This window comes from Aquarana catesbeiana, linkage group LG01, assembly GCF_042186555.1.
Source record: "Aquarana catesbeiana isolate 2022-GZ linkage group LG01, ASM4218655v1, whole genome shotgun sequence".
In the NCBI taxonomy this organism is placed as follows: Eukaryota; Metazoa; Chordata; class Amphibia; order Anura; family Ranidae; genus Aquarana; species Aquarana catesbeiana.
The window spans coordinates 644,334,106-644,353,918 of record NC_133324.1 but is presented as its reverse complement, the minus strand read 5'-3'; the positions used below and the strand labels follow the sequence as shown (position 1 = coordinate 644,353,918).

Here is a 19,813-nt window from a genome sequence, read left to right as displayed (position 1 = left end):
GCTGAGGGAGCCATGCAGGGATTGAGTCCGGGAACCATCACCGTGGAGGGGTGAGTGCGGGGGACCATCACCGGTCATTGATTTGCATGTCCTCATACATTATCTTTTGAGCTGTCTAGTAATCTAAATATGGAAAAAACACAATGAAGCTCCCCACAACACTCCCAGGGAATCTCCTACTCTACCATCATCCCAAGGAAAGGATGAGTGCATGCGGACCTAGTGGGGTTTGTTTGCTGCCCCCCCCCCCCAAAAGAGTTTAGCACCAGCCGCCACTGAATGTAGGGCAATTTATGAACATGCCTCTTTTTCTACAAATGGATTGTTCCGTTGTTTTCTAATAAAACATTGACAGTATTCTTATGCTGCTGAGCTCATTTTTTTCCTATCTTCAACTGACCATTGTATCTGTCACCAGACCTATGGCTATAAAATTCTTTCAGGATGTAAGAGTTTGTCAGATGGATGCTGAATGCTGAAAGTTGAAGAGAGGGAAAGAAGGTGCTAGAAGCTAGTGGTAGTCTCATAAAGACCTGCGCAATTCCAGGACATAAAGATCTACCCCTCAGGTCCCGATCAAGTTTTTGTGCTCAAGCCAAGACCCCCTCATGGTTTCCTACGTTAATTGTCCCCCTCATCTGTGACACTACCATCAAGGCTTTTACTATCATTCAGCATCTATTCAAACTCTTGTTACTGTGCAACCCTTATATCCACACAACTGTACTGTTCCCTTGATTCTCCTATACCAACATCACTGCATCAAAGTCCTGTGTACATAGTGACTGCAAAAAAAAAATAGCATAAAGTTCATTTCTCCCTATTAGTTATTCATCCTGTGATCATGTAATTTCGCATGCTGTATAAATGCTAAAAGTTCAGTTTTTTCCCTTTTCTTCCCTCTGATTACCACCCTACATCTAACAACTGCTGAAGAACCATTACACCTTGTGCTTGCACATTGAGATTCATCTGCAGCTTCTAACTGCCTCCAAAGTGCTTCAATTTTGCATGAGCAGTAATCTAGAGACTGGGAAGCATTACTGAGTGCTGACAGCCCAGATCATTAGAGAGAGCATGTAAATCCTCTGAACCAGAAATAAAGAGTGCACAGATTTTCTTTGTGAGACGGCTACCACAGTTTTTATGCAAAGCTCAAACCTCTGGCAGCTATTATCCAGCCTATTATTTTTTATTTTCTCCTGTGCGTTTTTGTATGAAATTCACACCTGCCAAAGTGTGAAAAGTACTTTAATTTAAGCCTTTTAAATGAATGTCAATTCTAGTGGTTATGACATAGCGATAATAAAAAACTAGTTCATGGGGTATGTGAACCATTTAAAAACATAGCTCTGGTTCACTTCTAAGGGAGAGATGTCTAACTGGATTTAATTGGTAAGTTTCAACAAAACACCAAGTATTTGCTAAACAGATAATGGCTCATATGTTGTGGTGTAAATGACTGGGTGACAAAGGACAAGATCATTTTTCCTGCAGTTTGATTAAGATTTGAAAAACATGAATGACAGTCATAACCTTATAAGGATAAAAAGGACTGCAAATGGTAAGAAAATTAGAAACATTGCTCAATTCTGAGAAATGTTATCAATACAAACAGCTATTCAGAGAGCAGGATAAAAAAAAATCTGTTATTCATAAAACAACCGGAAACTATGATTTATCACCTTGAAATCATGAGAGTTGTATAACCCAATCATTAAACACATCTATAAACTGTTTATGTGCTTTCAGTCATCCCATTATTAGATTAACTAGTTATGGACCGCCCCGGCGCAGTTTTACTGCGGCAAGTTGGCTCCCCTACTCAAATCGCCATCATTGTACGTCGGGTGCGTACATGGCGATTTGTGGGTGCCCATTCACGAGCTGGGGAGCCAACCAGCAGGTCTGGTGGACTCGATGTCCGCCAGCCACCCATGATCGCTCCAGGGACAGGCAGAACCGGGATCTGTCAGTGTAAACAAACAGATCCCCGTTCTGTCAGGGGAGAAAAGAGAGATTGTCTGCCCCTAGTGATTAGGAACAGCGATCTCTCTCCTCCTCCAGTCAGCCCAGCCCCCATACAGTTAGCAACACCTCCCAGGGAACACACTTAACCCCTTGATCACCCCCTAGTGTTAACCCCTTCCCTGCCAATGACATTTATACAGTAATCAGTGGCTATTTTTAGCGCTGATCACTGTATAAATGTCAATGGTCCCAAAAAAGTGTCAAAAGTGTCCGATCTGTCCGCCGCAATGCCGCAATGTTGCAGTTCCACTAAAAATCGCAGATCACCAACATTAATCTTAAAAAAAAAACTAATAAAAAAAATGCCATAAATAGATCCCCTGTTTTGTAGATGCTATAACTGTTGCGCAAACCCATCAATATACAATTATTGTGATTTTTTTACCAAAAATATGTAGAAGAATACATATTGGCCTAAACTGATGAAGAATTTTTATTTTTATTTTTGGGATATTTATTATAGCAAAAAATAAAAAATATTGTTTTTTTTTTTCAAAATTGTCACTCTTTTTTTGTTTATAGTGCAAAAAATAAAAACCACAGAGATGATCAAATACCACCAAAAGAAAGCTCTATTTGTGGGAAGAAAATGATAAAAATGTTGTTTGTGTACAGTGTTGCATGACCACGCAATTGTTCAAATTCCGACAGCACTGAAAGCTGAAAATTGCCCTGGGCAGGAAGGGGGGGAAGTTGCCTGGCATTGAAGTGGTTAAGGACTTTTAGGTACCTTACATACAAAATATTACTATATATAAATGTAATTATAAAAATTTATTTTTACAATATTTTGTGTGTAAGTGCCTACAAAGTCCTTCATCTCAGCCAATTGTACACTATTCTATACATGGGATGTGGCACCCAGCATGATTAGACATATATAATAACCTAGCATGAAGACAAGACACAGTGAGGGGGATTTACTATGACAGGAGCAGACTGAATTGGAGCACCTGTGCATAGCAACCAATCAGCTACTAGCTTTCATTTTCAAAGCTTAACAGAACAAGCTGAAGATAGGAGCTTATCGAATACTGTGTACAGCTTCTCCAGATTTGGTCTGTTGCAATTTTAGTGAGTCCCTCACAGTATTTGAATGAAGAGCAAGGTAGCAGTTTAGATGTTCCTCAGAAGAAGAAACAGACAACATCATAAAAAAATGTGGGCTTGAAAAAGAGGACTAAAGTTAAATTCAGGTCAAAGCAAATGACAATAGTTTGATACAGCCACGCATTCTAAGATTGAGGCAGGTGGAGCATGTTCAGAGTCACCTGTCAGAAGATTTATCGATCTAATGAACAAACAGGGGTCAGGTCAGGTTAACAAGCTAGCAGAATGTGGGTACATCTAACTTGAGGTTCAAAGCCATAGTCAAGATCAAGGACAAGCTAAGCTGATCAACAGCAAGCTAGCAGGAAATCTTTGAGAGACCTAGTACTGTACACAATATAAAATTTCATTTGAATCTGTTGTAGTACTTAGAGTGAACCCTTCATTCTTAAGGGCCAGAGTGAACCCTTCATTCTTAAGGGCCAGTTTGCACCAGATGCAGTTCCCTGCTCTTTTTTCTGCACTAAAAATGCATGCACAGTGTTTTCCAAGTTTCCGGTCAGTTTCCGGTGCAGTCCTGGCAGACTTTTGTATCTTTCATCCAGTGCTGCACTGAAGTGTCTGGATTCTGATTCATGGGGAAAGCAAAAGAGTAGTCAAAGGATCTGCAGATTAGGTAGCTGAACTGTATAAAACAGGAAAAGGATATAAAAAGATATCCAAGTAATTGAGAATGCCAATCAGCAGTGTTCAAACTCTAATCAAGAAGTGGAAAATGAGGGGTTCTGTTGAAACCAAACCACGGTCAGGTAGACCAACTAAAATTTCAGCCACAACCCCCAGGAAAATTGTTTGGGATGCAAAGAAAAACCCACAAATAACTTCAGGTGACATACGGGACTCTCTGAAAACATGTGGTATGGCTGTTTCAAGATGCACAATAAGGAGGCACTTGAAGAAAGATGGGCTGCATGGTGGAGTCGCCAGAAGAAAGCCATTATCACACAAATGACACAAAGTATCCCACTTACAATATGCTAAACAGCAGAAAGACAAGCCTCAAACCTTCTAGCACAAAGTCATTTTGAACAAAATCGAGCTTTTCGGCCACAACTATAAACGCTACATTTGGAGAGGAGTCAACAAGCCCTATGATGAAAGGTACACCATTCCTACTGTGAAACACGGAGATGAATCGCTGATGTTTTGGGGATGTATGAGCTACAAAGGCACAGGAAATTTGGTCAAAATTGATGGCAAGATGAATGCAGCATGTTATCAAAAAATACTGGAAGAACATTTGCATTCATGAACCAGGAAGCTGCGCATGGGACGTACTTGGACATTCCAACATGACAATGGGCCAATAACACAAGGCCAAGTCGACCTGTCATTGGCTATAGCAGAATGAAGTGAAGGTTCTGGAGTGGCTACCTCAGTCTCCTGACCCCTATCATTGAGCCACTGTGGGGAGATCTCAAACATGCAGTTCATGCAAGACAGCCCAAGAATTTACAGGAACTGGAGGCTTTTTGCTAAGAGGAATGGGCAGCTTTACCATCTGAGAAGATAAAGAGCCTCATCCACAAATACCACAAAAGACTTCAAGCTGTCATTGATGTTAAAGGTTAGCAATATACAGTATTAAGAACTGGGGTATGTAAACTTTTTATCAGGGTCATTTGGGTAGTTTCTGTTGCCCTTATGATTTAAAAAGCCAAACATTAACCATGCGCGAAAGAAAAGTTTTTGTGTTATTCTTCTTCTCTGAAAAATGGCCAAGAAATCATAAATTCTGCCATGGTATGTTAACTTATGAGCACAACTGTATATATGTATATATATATATATATATATATATATATATATATATTAACATAATGTATATATATATAGTAACATAATGTATCGGTGTGTTCTACTTGTTAAAAAAGATCTTGTTTCCTTGTCTAGCTTGTAAATATATGTACCAGGGGCAGTATTCCGTGTGTCTCCAGAATCCATTTATAGGGAGCTCAGCAGGTAGATTGTTCCAAGCTAACAGTGGTTCCTAGGTGATTTAGACTGTCTCTGTTGCGTCTATCAGTTCATGTAATCCCAACCAAACTCAGTGTTGTTAAGATTCAGGCTCTGTGGGGCATTTACATCTCTTCTGGGACTCCTTGTTCTTTTCACTGAAGATAGTTCTTAATGCCTTTGGGTGTATGTTTTGGGGTCATTGTACTGCTGCAGAATAAGATAAGATGCCTTCCTGATGGTATTGCATGATGGATAAGTATCTGTCTGTTCATTTAACCATTAGTTCTGACCAAATCACTAATTTCTAGTGCAGAAAGTCAGCTCCAAACCTCCAAGAATCCTCTGCCATACTTCACCGTTGCTTGCAGACATTCATCTGTACTATTCTCCATTCTGTTGAAAAAACTACCATCTTTTACGTATAGTATTCCTAGCTGACCACTGAATTATCACTGTTGTGAGAGACCTTGTTGATATAGTAAGACCACCCTGTGTTATGGTACTATGCTCAACCTTGCCATTGTGTATGATTTTTGTACATTGAATAATTTGTTAGTAAAGCAGGATTTTTCCTAATGTTTAATTCATGTTACCCAGCTGTTTCTGTGTGGTTTAATGCTCGTATTTTAACCTACATGTCACCATGTTGATCATAAGTACCTTTTTGGTACAGTTGTTTAATCATGCACCGGACCATATGCCTGCAAAATCGGTAACATCCCTTAGTGATGGAGGGTAAAACATATCTCAGAGTGGTATTAAACCTCAGGCAAGTATGAACAAAGCATATCCCTCTATAGTGTGTACTTGTCTCAAACAAGTGTCACTTTTGTCTGCTGCTTTCTCTGATATCAGCATGAATCACTTTGGGCAAGTTTTCCTGACAACCTATGGTGTGTATGTGAGCCACTCAGGCTGCTAGAGAATGTAGTCCTGTGGCTTCTGCTGTGAGTGCTGGCTGGGAAGGAGTCCACCCATGCTCCAGACAATGACAGATAAGAGCAGAAGATCCCGGGAGCTGCACATCAGAACAAGACCTGCTGGGTGTAGACAAATGGCAGCCTCAGCCTGGACTCCCACCAGGCCATGCCCCCAACATGTTTCACTCCGCCCACTGGAGCTTACTCATGGGCCCCATGAGTCCCATTCATTCCTATGAGTAAACCATACTCTAGGGGACTCCTAGAGACTTTCATCATTTCAGCTTACTCAGCAAACCATAGTTTGGATGCTGCTGGTCTAAACAGAGAGGCATGATGCCAAACAAATTGGAAAATGAATTATGGGTTTAATTATTATTAGAATGTCTGCCCCTATAGTATGTACACTTTTCTTCAGGTTTCTCCACTGACAATAAAAGGTTGATTTAAAAGACACATAAACTCTTTACTTTTAATAGGTCTCTGAGAATTGCTGGTGTCTTGCCTGCCATGGTGTTTTCTAGGATTAATGGACTGTAGTCGCAATGCTTCTTTGTTCGGTCATAATAAGCTTTTTTTGAAACCTTTAACCATATTCTTTTATTATAATGGTTCATGAGGGATGACTAGAGACTTAAATAATAACATAAAATGCCAAAGCTCTATATACAGGGGAATCCACTCAGCTGCATTTTAGTCAGTACTAGATAAAATAGTTTTTTTTTAGATAGTACTGTATTTATTTAATAAAAACAAACCCAAATGACAAAAAAATAAAAATAAAATGATGGGCCTCTGTAGAGCCAATTTAGAAGTTGTCCGCAATCAACTGACCCAAACATAATGGTTTCAGTTTGTTTGTGCCTCATCTGCTATTTACACTCCCTGAGTTATTGATCTTAAGTTAACACAACTTTCCGTATAAATAAGAAACCAATACTAGCAATAACTACTGAAATACCTTCAGTAGAAAATAATTATAAACTCAAGCTTTTCCAAGAACCTTGAAAACTTGAAAATGTTTAATAATTCTTGTTTTACATATAATGACCTTTATGTTTATGCAGTGATATTACCAGCAACTCAGCAGATGGTATCCCCTTCTCAAGTGTTTAGAAAACATGTTCTTGCTTAACCTTGGGTATGCTTTTTGTCATATTCATTGGTGCTCAATAGCTAAACTCCTGTGCACTTTGCTTGAATTGGCAGTTATGTCACTTCTTTTTTTCCTCTGTTCATGGTATATTATGTAGCCTTGAATGGTAGATATAGATTTTATACTATAAGATAAATAGAAATAAGGTGTATAGAAAATACAAGCCAGAAGAAAAAATACAAACATGCAATTGTTTCTAGATGCAGAGTATAATTAATAAGCAATATTTCATATCTACCTAACCCAATAAAGAAAAACATATTACAAAAAAAAACTGTTTAGTTTGAAATATAATTAATAGAAAAAATGTTAACCACTTCTATACCGCACATATTCCAGAACGCCTTTCCTACATGTAAAAATCATCATTACTCAGAACCCCCAAACATTTTATATACTTTTTTAGCAGAGACCCTAGCAAATAAAATTGCGGCCATTGCAACTTTTTATGTCACATGGTATTTGCGCAGCAATTTTTCAAACGCGATTTAAGAAAAAAACTGACTGACCGCACTTATGGGAGAATGGTTAAACATTCCCAAAGATACACTCCTAAATCTTGTGGACAACCTTCCCAAAGAGTTGAAGCTGTTATAGCTACAAAGGGTGGGCCAACTTAATATTGAACCCTACGGACTAAGACTAGGAAGCTATTAAAGTTCATGTGCCTGTAAAGGTAGGTGTCCCAATACTTTTGGTAATATAGTGTATGTGTTTTATTTTTAAAGCAGCACTGCATAAATCACTCCTCACATTTATAAAACATGGCGGAAATGTGGATTGCACTCCCGTGTCTTCAGTAGTCCATCTAAGGCTGACAGAGTGCAAATGAATAGGAAAAAAGCCCTAGCTGTACTCTAGTCACTCAGCTCTTCTGTTGCGCTTAGCAGCAGAGTGAACTCTATGGGGCACTACAGGCTCCACACTGTTGCCTGCATTGTATGAGTGGGCCATAACATGCAGCCCACAGTTTTATAAACCCTGTGGAGTATAATTAAAGTGTATATCAAATTAAACCATTCCCCTATTAAGTCTCAGTTACATGTTGTAGCCTAGTACTCATTTCACTACAGGGGTAGAGAGAAACAACAGGCGCAAGGGCCACCATCGTGTAGTATTAAAAAACAAACACTTCTATAAAACATGGTCGGTTGCACTCACAAGAGTATGTAGGAGACAGGCAGAAGTGACAAGATTCACCGCACTGGGATTCAGCATCTGACCATGAGGGAAGCTGAAGCACCTGAGGCTCTGTATTGGCAAATTACTCTTCCACTATTTATGAGTGGGTAGCCATAGCCACTCATGCCGAGGAGGAGGCAGATATGCCTGGAAATGCGTTCAATGACTTGCATGCTCCTTGAGTGACACCAGGAGTGTCATTGCAGCCGCTTTCAGATCTGATGGATGAGTCCCAGCTTCTATACAGTGACACCCAGTGCCCAAAACTTTCTCTTTGGCTGTCACCTGTTGGCTTCCTTTATGGTCAGACGCTGATCTCTGGTGCTGTGAAGCTTGTCTCTTCCACCTGTCTCCTACTTGCTCTTGTGAGTACTGTATTTTCATACAGTGTTTGCTTAGTGTAATACTACACTATGGTAGGCCTTGTGACAGTTGTTTCTCTCTCCCCTTGTGTGCACCCTAGATGGAGTATCCCTTTGTGATTTGCGAGCTGCAGCACCCACCTGTCAGTGTAGCATTTATTTGTATAGTGTGGGCTCATTCAACAGATTCCATTTGTGTGTTAACTATATATTGATTTGTGGCATCAGATTTCCTTTTTGAGATTAATAAGTGGCATACTGCTACTTTGAAATCACATATTAACCATTTAGTTTTACCATTTTGTTTTCACCTAACCATTCAGGAGCTGCTTTGTGAAGGGCCGTTGGTCCCAGTGGATTTCTACTGGGCCATTATTTGTGTCAGATACGTTTTTGGTTTTTGGGATTGCACAGCCCTACAACCCCTGTATGATGTTTATGGCAAGCCTGTTTTGGCATTATATCATCAGATTCGTTTTTATCTCACACATATAGGTCAGGTTTTGCCAGACTCCTAGTCTGGAAAACCTGGGGTTGGGGTCCCAATTTCATTGTCAATGCAGGTATATTGCTACTTTGACATCATACATTATCCATTTGGGTTTATGAGTTTGTTTTCACCTGACCACTCAGGGACTGCTTTGTGGAGCACTGTGGTCTCATTTTACTACAAACTGCTATCCCCACTGACTTTGGTATTTAAAATTCATCCAAATATAAAAAGGGTGGTTGCAAGCTGTGATTCCTTTACTGACTGTGTCTCCTGAATTTCCACCTCTCAGCACCTCCTGTAGTTCAGAAGGCTGGTCCTGGGAGATGTTTGACACAGTAAGTACATATTCACAGGGTATAGTGAAGATGTTTCATTAAATTCATGGAAGTAAATGTGTGGGATCCTTCAAAAAGTACTTAAAAAATTTAAAATCATTCATAATATTAGTAGTGGGCTAGAAATATTTGAAATTCCATGTGGAAAAGAAGATATGATTATAAATGTTGACCGCAGATGCATTTTATATTTGCTGCTGGCAACAACTTGCATTGGGACCGTGTTTTAAACAAAAGTGCATGCAAAAAAACTGTGTTTTAAATTTTAAATTTGGTTAGAGGCCTGTGGGAAGATGGAGCTGCGTAACTGAAAAAAATATATTTTCCATTAGTAAACTAGAAAGTGTGGTAGAATTTGGGGCCAAATTGTGATTGGGTTTATTCAATTTTGCAACGGAAGTGAGACATCATTTTTACCCTTTGGGTCATAATATTACTAAATACACTCGGAAAAAGTAAAAAAAAAAAAAAAAAAAAAAAAAAGACAGTCTGTAAAAGTACTATTAAGTTTACCTGTACCATCCCCAAAGAATCCAGTAGTCTTCGTTGGATGTCTGCATTTTCCAGCAGTAGTAGGGACACACTAGTGATGTAGTGGCCTTTGGGTTGAAACAAAGAAGCAGGCTTCTGACACAGTTGGATGTGTTGAATGCTAAGGAGTGAAGATGGTATTAAAAAGCTTCTTTATTAAACAAAAACAAAAAAAAACGTTTTTTTAACATGCTGTCTTTTTTCAGTGTAATTACTTTAAGATTTGAAAACAAAGTAGACAGTATACAAAAAAACTATCCTGGATGATATTCTGTGTGCAAGATCTATGTATAGGTGGTGATCAGCAGCTCCACCTAATTTAAAAGTTCCTTCTTTATTTGTAATCTAAGAAAAATATTGTTGACTGGAAAGGATTAACCCTAAATCGGATTGTAACATGCACAAATTAATTTGTCGATTGAATACCCATCAATAACATATTAAATCTAGGCAGCTAATATATTGTGAAGTCCAAGACATACACACACAGTGCTATTCAGATACCATGTTTTATTTACCAAGGCTAAGAATTATGTTCATAGCTTTTGAATGTCTTTATTTTTTACAATATAAAAGAACAAACTTAAACTGGGGTGAATGCAGTTAGCCCACATTCTATTTTCTTTACTGCAGTAACTAAGAGTAGGGTTGATTTACATATATATATATATATATATATATATATATATATATATATAGACAGAATATAAGTGTCTAGATACAAAAGTGAGTACACTCCTCACATTTTTGTAAAGATTTTATTATATCTTTTCATGTGACAACACTGAAGAAATGACACTTTCCTACAATGTAAAGTAGTGCGTGTACAGCTTGTATAGCAGTGTGAATTTTCTGTCACCTCAAAATAACTCAACACACAGCCATTAGTGTCTAAACCGCTCACAACAAAAGTGAGTACACCCCTAAGTGAAAATGTCCAAATTAGGCCCAATCAGCCATTGTCCCTCCCCGGTGTCATGTGACTCGTTAGTGTTACAAGGTCTCAGGTGTGAATGGGGAGCAGGTGTGTTAAATTTGGTGTTATTACTCTCACTCTTTCATACTGGTCACTGGAAGTTAAACATGGCTTCTCATGGCAAAGAACTCTCTAAAGGATCTGAAAAAAGAATTTTTGCTCTACATAAAGATGGCCTAGGCTATAAGAAGATTGGCAAGACTCTGAAACTGAGCTGAAGCATGGTGGCCAAGACCATACAGCAGTTTAACAGGACAGGTTTTCACTCAGAACAGGCCTCGCCATGGTCGACCAAAGAAGTTGAGTGCATGTGCTCAGTGTCATATCCAGAGGTTGTCTTTGGGAAATAGAGATATGAGTGCTGCCAGCATTGCTGCAGAGGTTAAAGGGGTGGGGGTCAGCCTGTCAGTGCTCAGACCATTTGACACACACTGGATCAAATTGGTCTGCATGGCTGTCATCCCAGAAGGAAGCCTTTTCTAAAGATGAAGCACAAGAAAGCGCGCAAACAGCTTGCTGAAGACAAGCAGACTTAGGATATGACTTACAGGAACCATGCCTTGTGGTCTGATGAGACCAAGATAAATGTATTTGGTTCAGATGGTGTCAAGCGTGTGTGGTGGCAAGCTGGTGAGGAGTACAAAGACAAGTGTGTCTTGCCTACAGTCAAGCATGGTGGTGGGAGTGTCATGGTCTGGGGCTGCATGAGTACTGCTGGCACTGGGGAGCTACAGTTCATTGAGGGAACCATGAATGCCAACATGTACTGTGACATACTGAAACAGAGCATGATCCCTTCCTTTCAGAGACTGGGCCACAGGGCAGTATTCCAACATGATAACGACTCCAAACACACCTCCAAGACGACCGCTGCCTTGCTAAAGAAGCTGAGGGTAAAGGTGATGGACTGGCCAAGCATGTCTCCAGACCTAAACCTTTTTGAGCATCTGTGGGGCAACCTCTAACAGAAGGTGGTGGAGCGCAAGGTCTCTAACATCCACCAGGTCCGTGATGTCGTCATGGAGGAGTGGAAGAGGACTCCAGTGGCAACCTGTGAAGCTCTGGTGAACTCCATGCCCAAGAGGGTTAAGGCAGTGCTGAAAAATAATGGTGGCCACACAAAATATTGACACTTTGGGCCCAATTTGAAATTTTTCACTTAGGGGTGTACTCACTTTTGTTGCCAGGGGTTTAGACAATAATAGCTGTGTGTTGAGTTATTTTGAGGGGACAGCAAATTTACACTGTTATTTCTTCAGTGTTGTCACATGAAAAGATTTAATAAAATATTTACAAAAATGTGAGGGGTGTACTCACTTTGGGAGATACTGTATATATATATATATATATATATATATACATATATTTTTTATCTTTTTAAAAAAATTTTAGCACTAAGAAATAAAGCTGGAGTTGGCATAAAAGCACAAGCTCTACTTTCTTTTTTCTCCTGGTGACACTTTTCGAGTTTTTCAGTTTTACGTAAATGTCTGATGCAAGGTGACTGTGCATTCGACTGCTGCTAATGTAGCTCTGATATTTAAGTACCTCAACTCCCAAACCACCAAACTGCTTTGAACTTGCTTGTTACCCTCATTATTAAAACATTCCCATAGCATGCTGGAGAGGCTTGTTTCTCATGCTTGCTGTTAGAGAGGTTGGCAGGTTAAACACACATGCACTTTGAATTTGTATTTACGATATCAAGGCTTTTTTTGGGGGTTTTTGTTTTTTCTTCACAACAGAAAACAAATTGCCTTTAGTTTTTCTCAGGGGGTATGCAAGGGCCCACAGTGCACAAGGCTTTTTCATTTTTAATTTCCGCTTTTTGTCTTGAGCTACAGGATATTTTAATAATTTGTGGTAATTACTCATGATATTATTATTTATTTATTTTTGAGTGGACATGGCTCATTATTTGCAGATAAACTGTAATGGGTAATTAAACCAAGGAGGTGATAGTAGAACACATCTCATTAAAATGAGTTCCCACCAGAATTCTTATAGATATTACATGCTCCACCGAATCGTTATTATATTTGGAAGTGGTCTTTTTATGTAAACAGTGTGCGATGTTAACATCAGCGCACAATTGTGCACAAAGTGCAATTAATCGTTCAATTTGTGAATGGAAGTTCTCTGTGAAGCTTAAGAGAAATCAAAGACGTGGCTTGGCTTTTTATGACTGTTGGGAGACTCTGTACATCACAAACAGGAACATTCATAGCATGTGTCTAGCTTCATATTTGTGTAGCTCTGGCTTTAGGTTACACGATGCTGCCTTGCAAAAAAGCAGTCAAAGAGCCCTTTCATGTCTTGTGCATATCACTGTTTTTTATTTCATTTCATATTTAGGGATATGATTAACAGACTCAAAGTGTGATGTATAATGGGGTTGTGTCCACACCATGATTTATATCTCTTTGGTAATTCATAAAAGGCTCATTGATATAACAAAAATATCTACTGACCATTTATTGATTCGTACCGCCAGCGGTATAACACTTCTGTGCTTCAGAAGATAGATTTTTCCACATTTTAAAGAACTCCAGCAAAAATATTTTTCATCTCATGAACACCCACTCAGTAGAAACACAACTTTCTTAGTCTTCAGTAGAGAATTTTGTGTAGAGCTGCTTTTATCGTTGCTGGTGCATTATGGGAGTTTGTAAACCAGCAGGGGTTGGTGACATCTCCTGAACTCTAGGCCATTTTTCTTTATCTCTCTTTTAATTAAGTGCACTATTAGAGTTTCTTATTTTACTTAATTAAAAAGTGTAAAGCTGGCTATACATTAGTAGGCTGAATGAAAAAAAAAAATGTATTCCTCCATCTACACAAATAAGGTAGACAAGTCCCACTCAATGGGACATTGGTGTTTATTTACTAAATCTGGAAGGTGAAAAATCAGTCCCAGCTTCCACGTTTTATTGCCAAAGCTTAATTGAACAAGCTGAGGTTAGAAGCTGAGTTTGCACTCTCCATCTTCAGTAAATAAACCCCATAGTATTCTGACAGCGACACTTGCCACTGTCAGAATATTTTGATCAGTAGCTTCAGTTAATTGGCTGCAGCTGCTAATTGACATACATTTTTCCAACATATCCCTTTGGCCCCTTTCACACCAGTGGACCGATCGGGTCCGCCTGTCCGTTTTTCAGGCAGACTTGATTGGACCAACCATTGTTCTCTATGGGATGGCAGATCTATCTAGATCTAGGATGTCAGCGGACATGTGTTCGCTCTCACCCACCAGCATTCAATGGGAATACGTTCCCCATCCATTTAGCAGACCGCATTGGATGACAATCGGGTGGAAACGGACAGGCAGTCCGCCCCATAGAGAACAGCAGTCTGTGTGCGTGTCCGCTCTGCATAGCGGAGTGGACACAGACCAGTCATCCACCTGCTCAGTGAGGATCAATGTAGAGATCCCCCGCTGAGCAGGCAGATCCGCTTGGATGGATTCCGCTCCATCTGAAAGGGGCCTTTGACAGAACTCAATTAAACAATTGACTTTTGTCAAGCAGGGAAGCCCACACACTGATCATAATTCGGCTGCTCCAGAAGGGATTTAATTCAGTGTAGATCCAGCTTCAATCTAACTATGTAACTACATATCCACTAAGGGTATCTTCATGACATTGTCTTCATGACATTTTAGAGTTTAACTACAGCCATTTTTTTTTTTTTTTAAAGAAAGAACTTACAGTTAGAACAGTTAGAACTTCTGTTCAGTGTGTATTACTGTCTGTGCATCCATTGGTGTCCTGGTGACACAACAGCACCTTCTCTTTTCATGTCAGGACGTGAAGTAGGGGGAACTTTTCCCTATTTAAGAACCCAAAACATAACAATGTAATACATTTCCAGCTTTGCAGTCCTTGGGTGTGGTGGCTGCATTCGTTTTCTTTTTGGTGCTTTTTTTCTTTATTGTCACCTGGTAATCCTGCAAATGACATACTTCCTGTCCTTGTGTGGCTACACTGCACTGTATCTATGAAGGGAGCCATAGTTGTTACACAGACTTGACTTTAAACATGTCTGGTTTTGTTCACCTCTATCAAATGTACGTTAATGAAATTAATAGTTTACAAATGAAAGATTTTTGCTACATACTCAGGGCACAGGTGGTGACAAGGACATTGAATTTCTGGCGAGATCAAGAAGTATTTTTTGTACTTGCTAAAATTGTTTTATAGCCTGACAAAAAGAAAACAAATGCAGTCACTGCATCTAAAGACTGGTAAGCTGCAAAATATTACTTTTTTTGCTTTTGGGTTCACACTTTAAAAACACTGACAGCTATAAAAAGCTGGCAATGGTTCAGACTCTTACCCACTGAATTACAAAAAGGCATAATTAAGATGATAGGGTCTGAAATCAATGCATTGGGCTCAATTCATGAAGAGTTATTTTCCTCTTAGACCCCTTTCACACCGAGGGCGTTTTGCAGGCGCTATAGCGTTAAAAATAGCACCTGCAATCCACCCTCAAACAGCTGCAGCTTTGTCTCCAGTGTGAAAGCCCGAGGGGCGGCCCGGTGTGAAAGGGCTCTTAAGATCAGCGGTAAAAAAAATCATGCCGTTTTTCAAAAATTGTTTTGCGATTCACAAAAAAAAAAAACTACTAAAATAAAGCATGAGTTATTTCATTGAAACGTGCAGTCTTTATCTCATGAAACCATTCAGTATTTTATCTAATGATGTGATATCCAGTGGGATGAATACAGTGGAGTGTGATTATAACCACTGTCAGTTTTTATTGCTGTCTATGCCCCCATTAGGGATATTCACTCTGTCAATTTTTACTATTTCTCCTTATCACTGCAAGTGAAAGGAAAATAAATTGCCACATTTTGGGTTGACATCAGTACACTAATAGTGGGGAAATCTCCCCAATGGCACACAGAGGGCAAAAAACTGCCAGGGGTTCTAACCCTCCATTACTCTATCCAAAATGAAAAAAGAAAGTTTTGTCTTTAGTTACACTTTAAAGTTATTTTTGCTGTGATATTTACCAAAGTCTTTGCTATATCTTTGGACATCTCTGTTTTGTCTTATTAGAGAATAGCCATTGTCATTCTCTGATGTTCTTGAAAGTGTCACTCTGATATCAATCTATCAAACCTTCAAATTGATGACACTCCTTTCAAGTTCTACACCTTTGTAAGAGTACTTGTCTATTCCTAATCCAGGTTCTGTTTTGCAAATATTTGAGCCAAAGATATCTCTAAAAATAATTGTGAAAAAGAAGAGTATCCCCACTACAGATGACAGAACTTAGTAAATAAGGGGGAGCTCTGCTGACTTTCTTCATCCAATAGAGGAAAAATGCATTTTTGTTTTCATTTTCCTTGCATGTGATTGGGTAGTCTTTGTAAAGTGAAGTTTTACCTAATTTCCTAAACTCTGAAGCAACTTGCTAAGTGTACAGTCTGTGCCTTTTAATAAATCAACCTCAGTTTTTCTGTGTTTTTCTATATACAGTATAAGTTTCTGTGCATTGCTGTTGAGAGAACGGATCCAAAAAGATAGAGACTAGTCAAAATTGGCTATTATATTTTTACATTCCTTAAATATCACATGCCTGAACCACTACTTATTTAACTCATTAACTCGTTTATTCATTTCCTTTAGTGAATTGACTTTAACACCATTTAAATGGGGTATTTACTGAGCGTTTTTGCTTTTTAAGGTAAATACTGCATAAAGGGATAGTCGATTGATATTTTCTAATATAGCATGAGATATTTGGGGAAAAATGTGTCAGAACACCTAAATATCTCATGAGATATGATTTAGTGAATGGAGCCCATTGTGCTCTGGAGTTCAATTCAGACTGTGTATTTATTGTGGTTGATTTACTAAAACCGGAGAGTGCAAAATCTGGTGCAGCTCTACATCAGCTTCCAGGCTTTTTTGTCAAAGCTTTATTGACCAAGCTGAAGTTAGAAGCTGACCATCAATCACAGGTGAACCAAGTTTTGCACTTTCCTGTTTTAGTAACTCAACCCCATTGTGTTTATGTTAACAGATTTTACAAAATAGGGGGTTGTTCACACTTGACTCAAATTCTAATGCTTAACAAACGCTCCTATAGCATTAGTATCGGCATTAGACACGGGCATTAATGAGATTTAGTATGGGCTTTAGAGTGACATTTTACATTGTTAATGATGAGTTAAAAATGCTCCCCAAACGCCCTATGCGTTTGATGGCCTTTAATGTGCGTTAAAACCGCTCCACAAACACCTATTCCATTACAGAATAAACTAATCGTAACACCCCACAACTGCACCACGACTGCCTACCAGAGCGTTTGCGAAGCATTACCATAGACTTGAAAGGGAGACGTTGAAAGGCTTCAAACGCCTCTTGACTCAACATGAGGCTTCAAGTGATGCAATGTTAATGCTTCATGTTTTGATAGTGTGAGCAGCACTGTGTGCTGTCCATTGTATCATTTGCATTGGAATGTCAGTTTATTTGGTGGGACAGGGATATTTTGTTACTTACTGCACCAGGTACTCAGCTCTACCTTCTATACGATGCAAAGAATTGTCAGTCATGCTGTTATCTCTCTTGCAGGTTTAATAGTTCGCGAAGTAAGCATTGAAATATCACGACAACAAGTAGAGGAACTGTTTGGGCTGGAAGACTACTGGTGTCAGTGTGTTGCCTGGAGCTCTGCGGGAACAACCAAGAGCAGAAAAGCCTATGTGAGGATAGCATGTAAGTATATATTCATCATCTCTTCTTCAGTAAAAAGTAATATATGTTTTATTTGTTATCCAAACAAATGCATATTTCTCATATAGCCATGACTTCACTCATCACTGACAAGGCCATATGCAGCACAGCTTTGCTTTATACAGTTAATTTGTCAAGTAAATAACAAATATGTAGATCAGTTAACCCGGTGTATTCTTGATCTCCAGAAAGAGCTAGCAGAACAGGCTTGGGGCTTTCGAAAGATAATTCCCTTACCATGTTAAATGACAAAAATGTTGCCAATTTCCTTTCAAGACGCTACATTTAAATATAATAAATTACTTTTTTTCTTAAATCTAGTAGCCCATGTTGTAAGCTTGTGACTAGCATATGTCAGATGATAGTGGTACTGCACTCAGCCATGTTTTGCATTTTAGGAATGTTGGCTTTCCCTGTAGCTAAAGGTAAGCTAATTACAGTTCAGTGGTAGACTTTGGTAGATAATGGAGGTACAGGCATACCCCACTTTTAAGTACACAATGGGGTTTATTTACTAAAGCTGGAAAGTGCAAAATCAGGCTCACTTCTGCATAGAAACCAATGAGCTTCTAACCCCAGCTTGTTCGATTAATCTTTTGTAATAAAACCTGGAAGCTCATTGGTTTCTATGCAGAAGTGAGCCTGATTTTGCACTTTCCAGCTTTAGTAAATAAACCCCATTGTGTACTTAAAAGTGGGGTATGCCTGTACTATGCAACACATTCTAAAACAAAATATAGGCTGTATTAGGTGATCTAATAAGCTGTGAAAGATTTTGTTTTACACGTATATGTATCTTGACAAAAAATTGTTCTGTGTAATTAAGACATTTATGTTTATAAGCTGGGTTCCATACTGAATGACCAAATGGAACAGCATATTCCTTGCTCTATGATTAAATAAGTCCTGATATTTGACATATTTTATGTCTTATGTAAACTGTAATGAGGAGGAATAGTGCTGGAACTGTATGCTTATTGTATTTGTATCTAACTGCAATAATAGACTCTTGTACCATGTTAGCCAATTCTAAGTGCAGAACTTTTGGAGTTTAGGTGATGTCCTTTATTGGTTAACCTAAAGAGGAGGTCCAGCCCCCCCATGAAAAATGTAAAGTCAGCAGCTACAAATACTGTAGCTCAGGGATATGCAATTAGCGGACCTCCAGCTGTTGCAGAACTACAAGTTCCATCATGCCTTTGCCTCTGGGTGTCATGGCTGTCAGATTCTTGCTATGCCTCATGGGACTTGTAGTTTTGCAACAGCTGGAGGTCCGCTAATTGCATATCCCTGCTGTAGCTGCTAACTTTTAATATTAGGACACTTACCTGTCCAGGGAGCCCGCGATGTCGGCACCCCAGTCGATCTTCAGATTGCCTGTCGGTTGCAGCCGCCACCATTCCTGGTAAGGGAACCCAGCAGTGAAGCCTTTCGGCTTCATAGTCAGTCCCCTACTGCACATGCGCATGCACATTAGAAATGCACATTTCTAATTGGTCCGGCGGTGGAGGGGGGCCGAACTTCCGAGAAACCAGGCCACGGCCCCATGTCTCGGAAGTGGGGAACAGTACCTGTCAAAAACAGATACCCGTTCCCCCTCCCCCTGAAGGTGCCAAATGTGGCACTGAAGGGTGAAAGAGGCAGATAAGCGGAAGTTCCACTTTAAGTTGTTAGGGGTGCAAGCTTTCAGGACCCATTAGGTCCTTTCTTTAGGCCCATTTTTCTTCTGAATTGTATAAAGAATAATCAGTCCCAAAAGCTCCCATAATTATTAACTAGTTCCAAAATAAAAAGCAACTTAATGGATGCACATTTTAAATCCTTATTGTGGAATTAAATAGTATTAATTCCTTCTAATCCAAGCCATTATTTTTAATAAAAACATGTACCAATTGTTCATGCTGACTGTTAGATGATCAAGAACAAACAGCACCACTCCAGAGACCGAGCCTCTCATCCACCATTGACGTGTCGGTGCCAGCAAAGGAGCCCATTCAAGCTTTTGA

The 19,813-nt window shown here is 39.3% G+C and overlaps 1 protein-coding gene across 4 annotated transcripts in view; it reads left to right on the top strand.

Annotated features, from left to right (window-relative positions):
* Nucleotides 1–19,813, top strand: part of UNC5C (unc-5 netrin receptor C) — a 536,701-nt gene that overhangs the window by 390,972 nt on the left and 125,916 nt on the right. For all 4 annotated transcript variants that reach the window (XM_073601191.1, XM_073601177.1, XM_073601183.1 and 1 more), the window contains one exon: nt 17,646–17,789. In XM_073601191.1, coding sequence (XP_073457292.1) covers nt 17,646–17,789 — 144 coding nt within the window. The remainder of the gene's footprint in view (nt 1–17,645; nt 17,790–19,813) is intronic.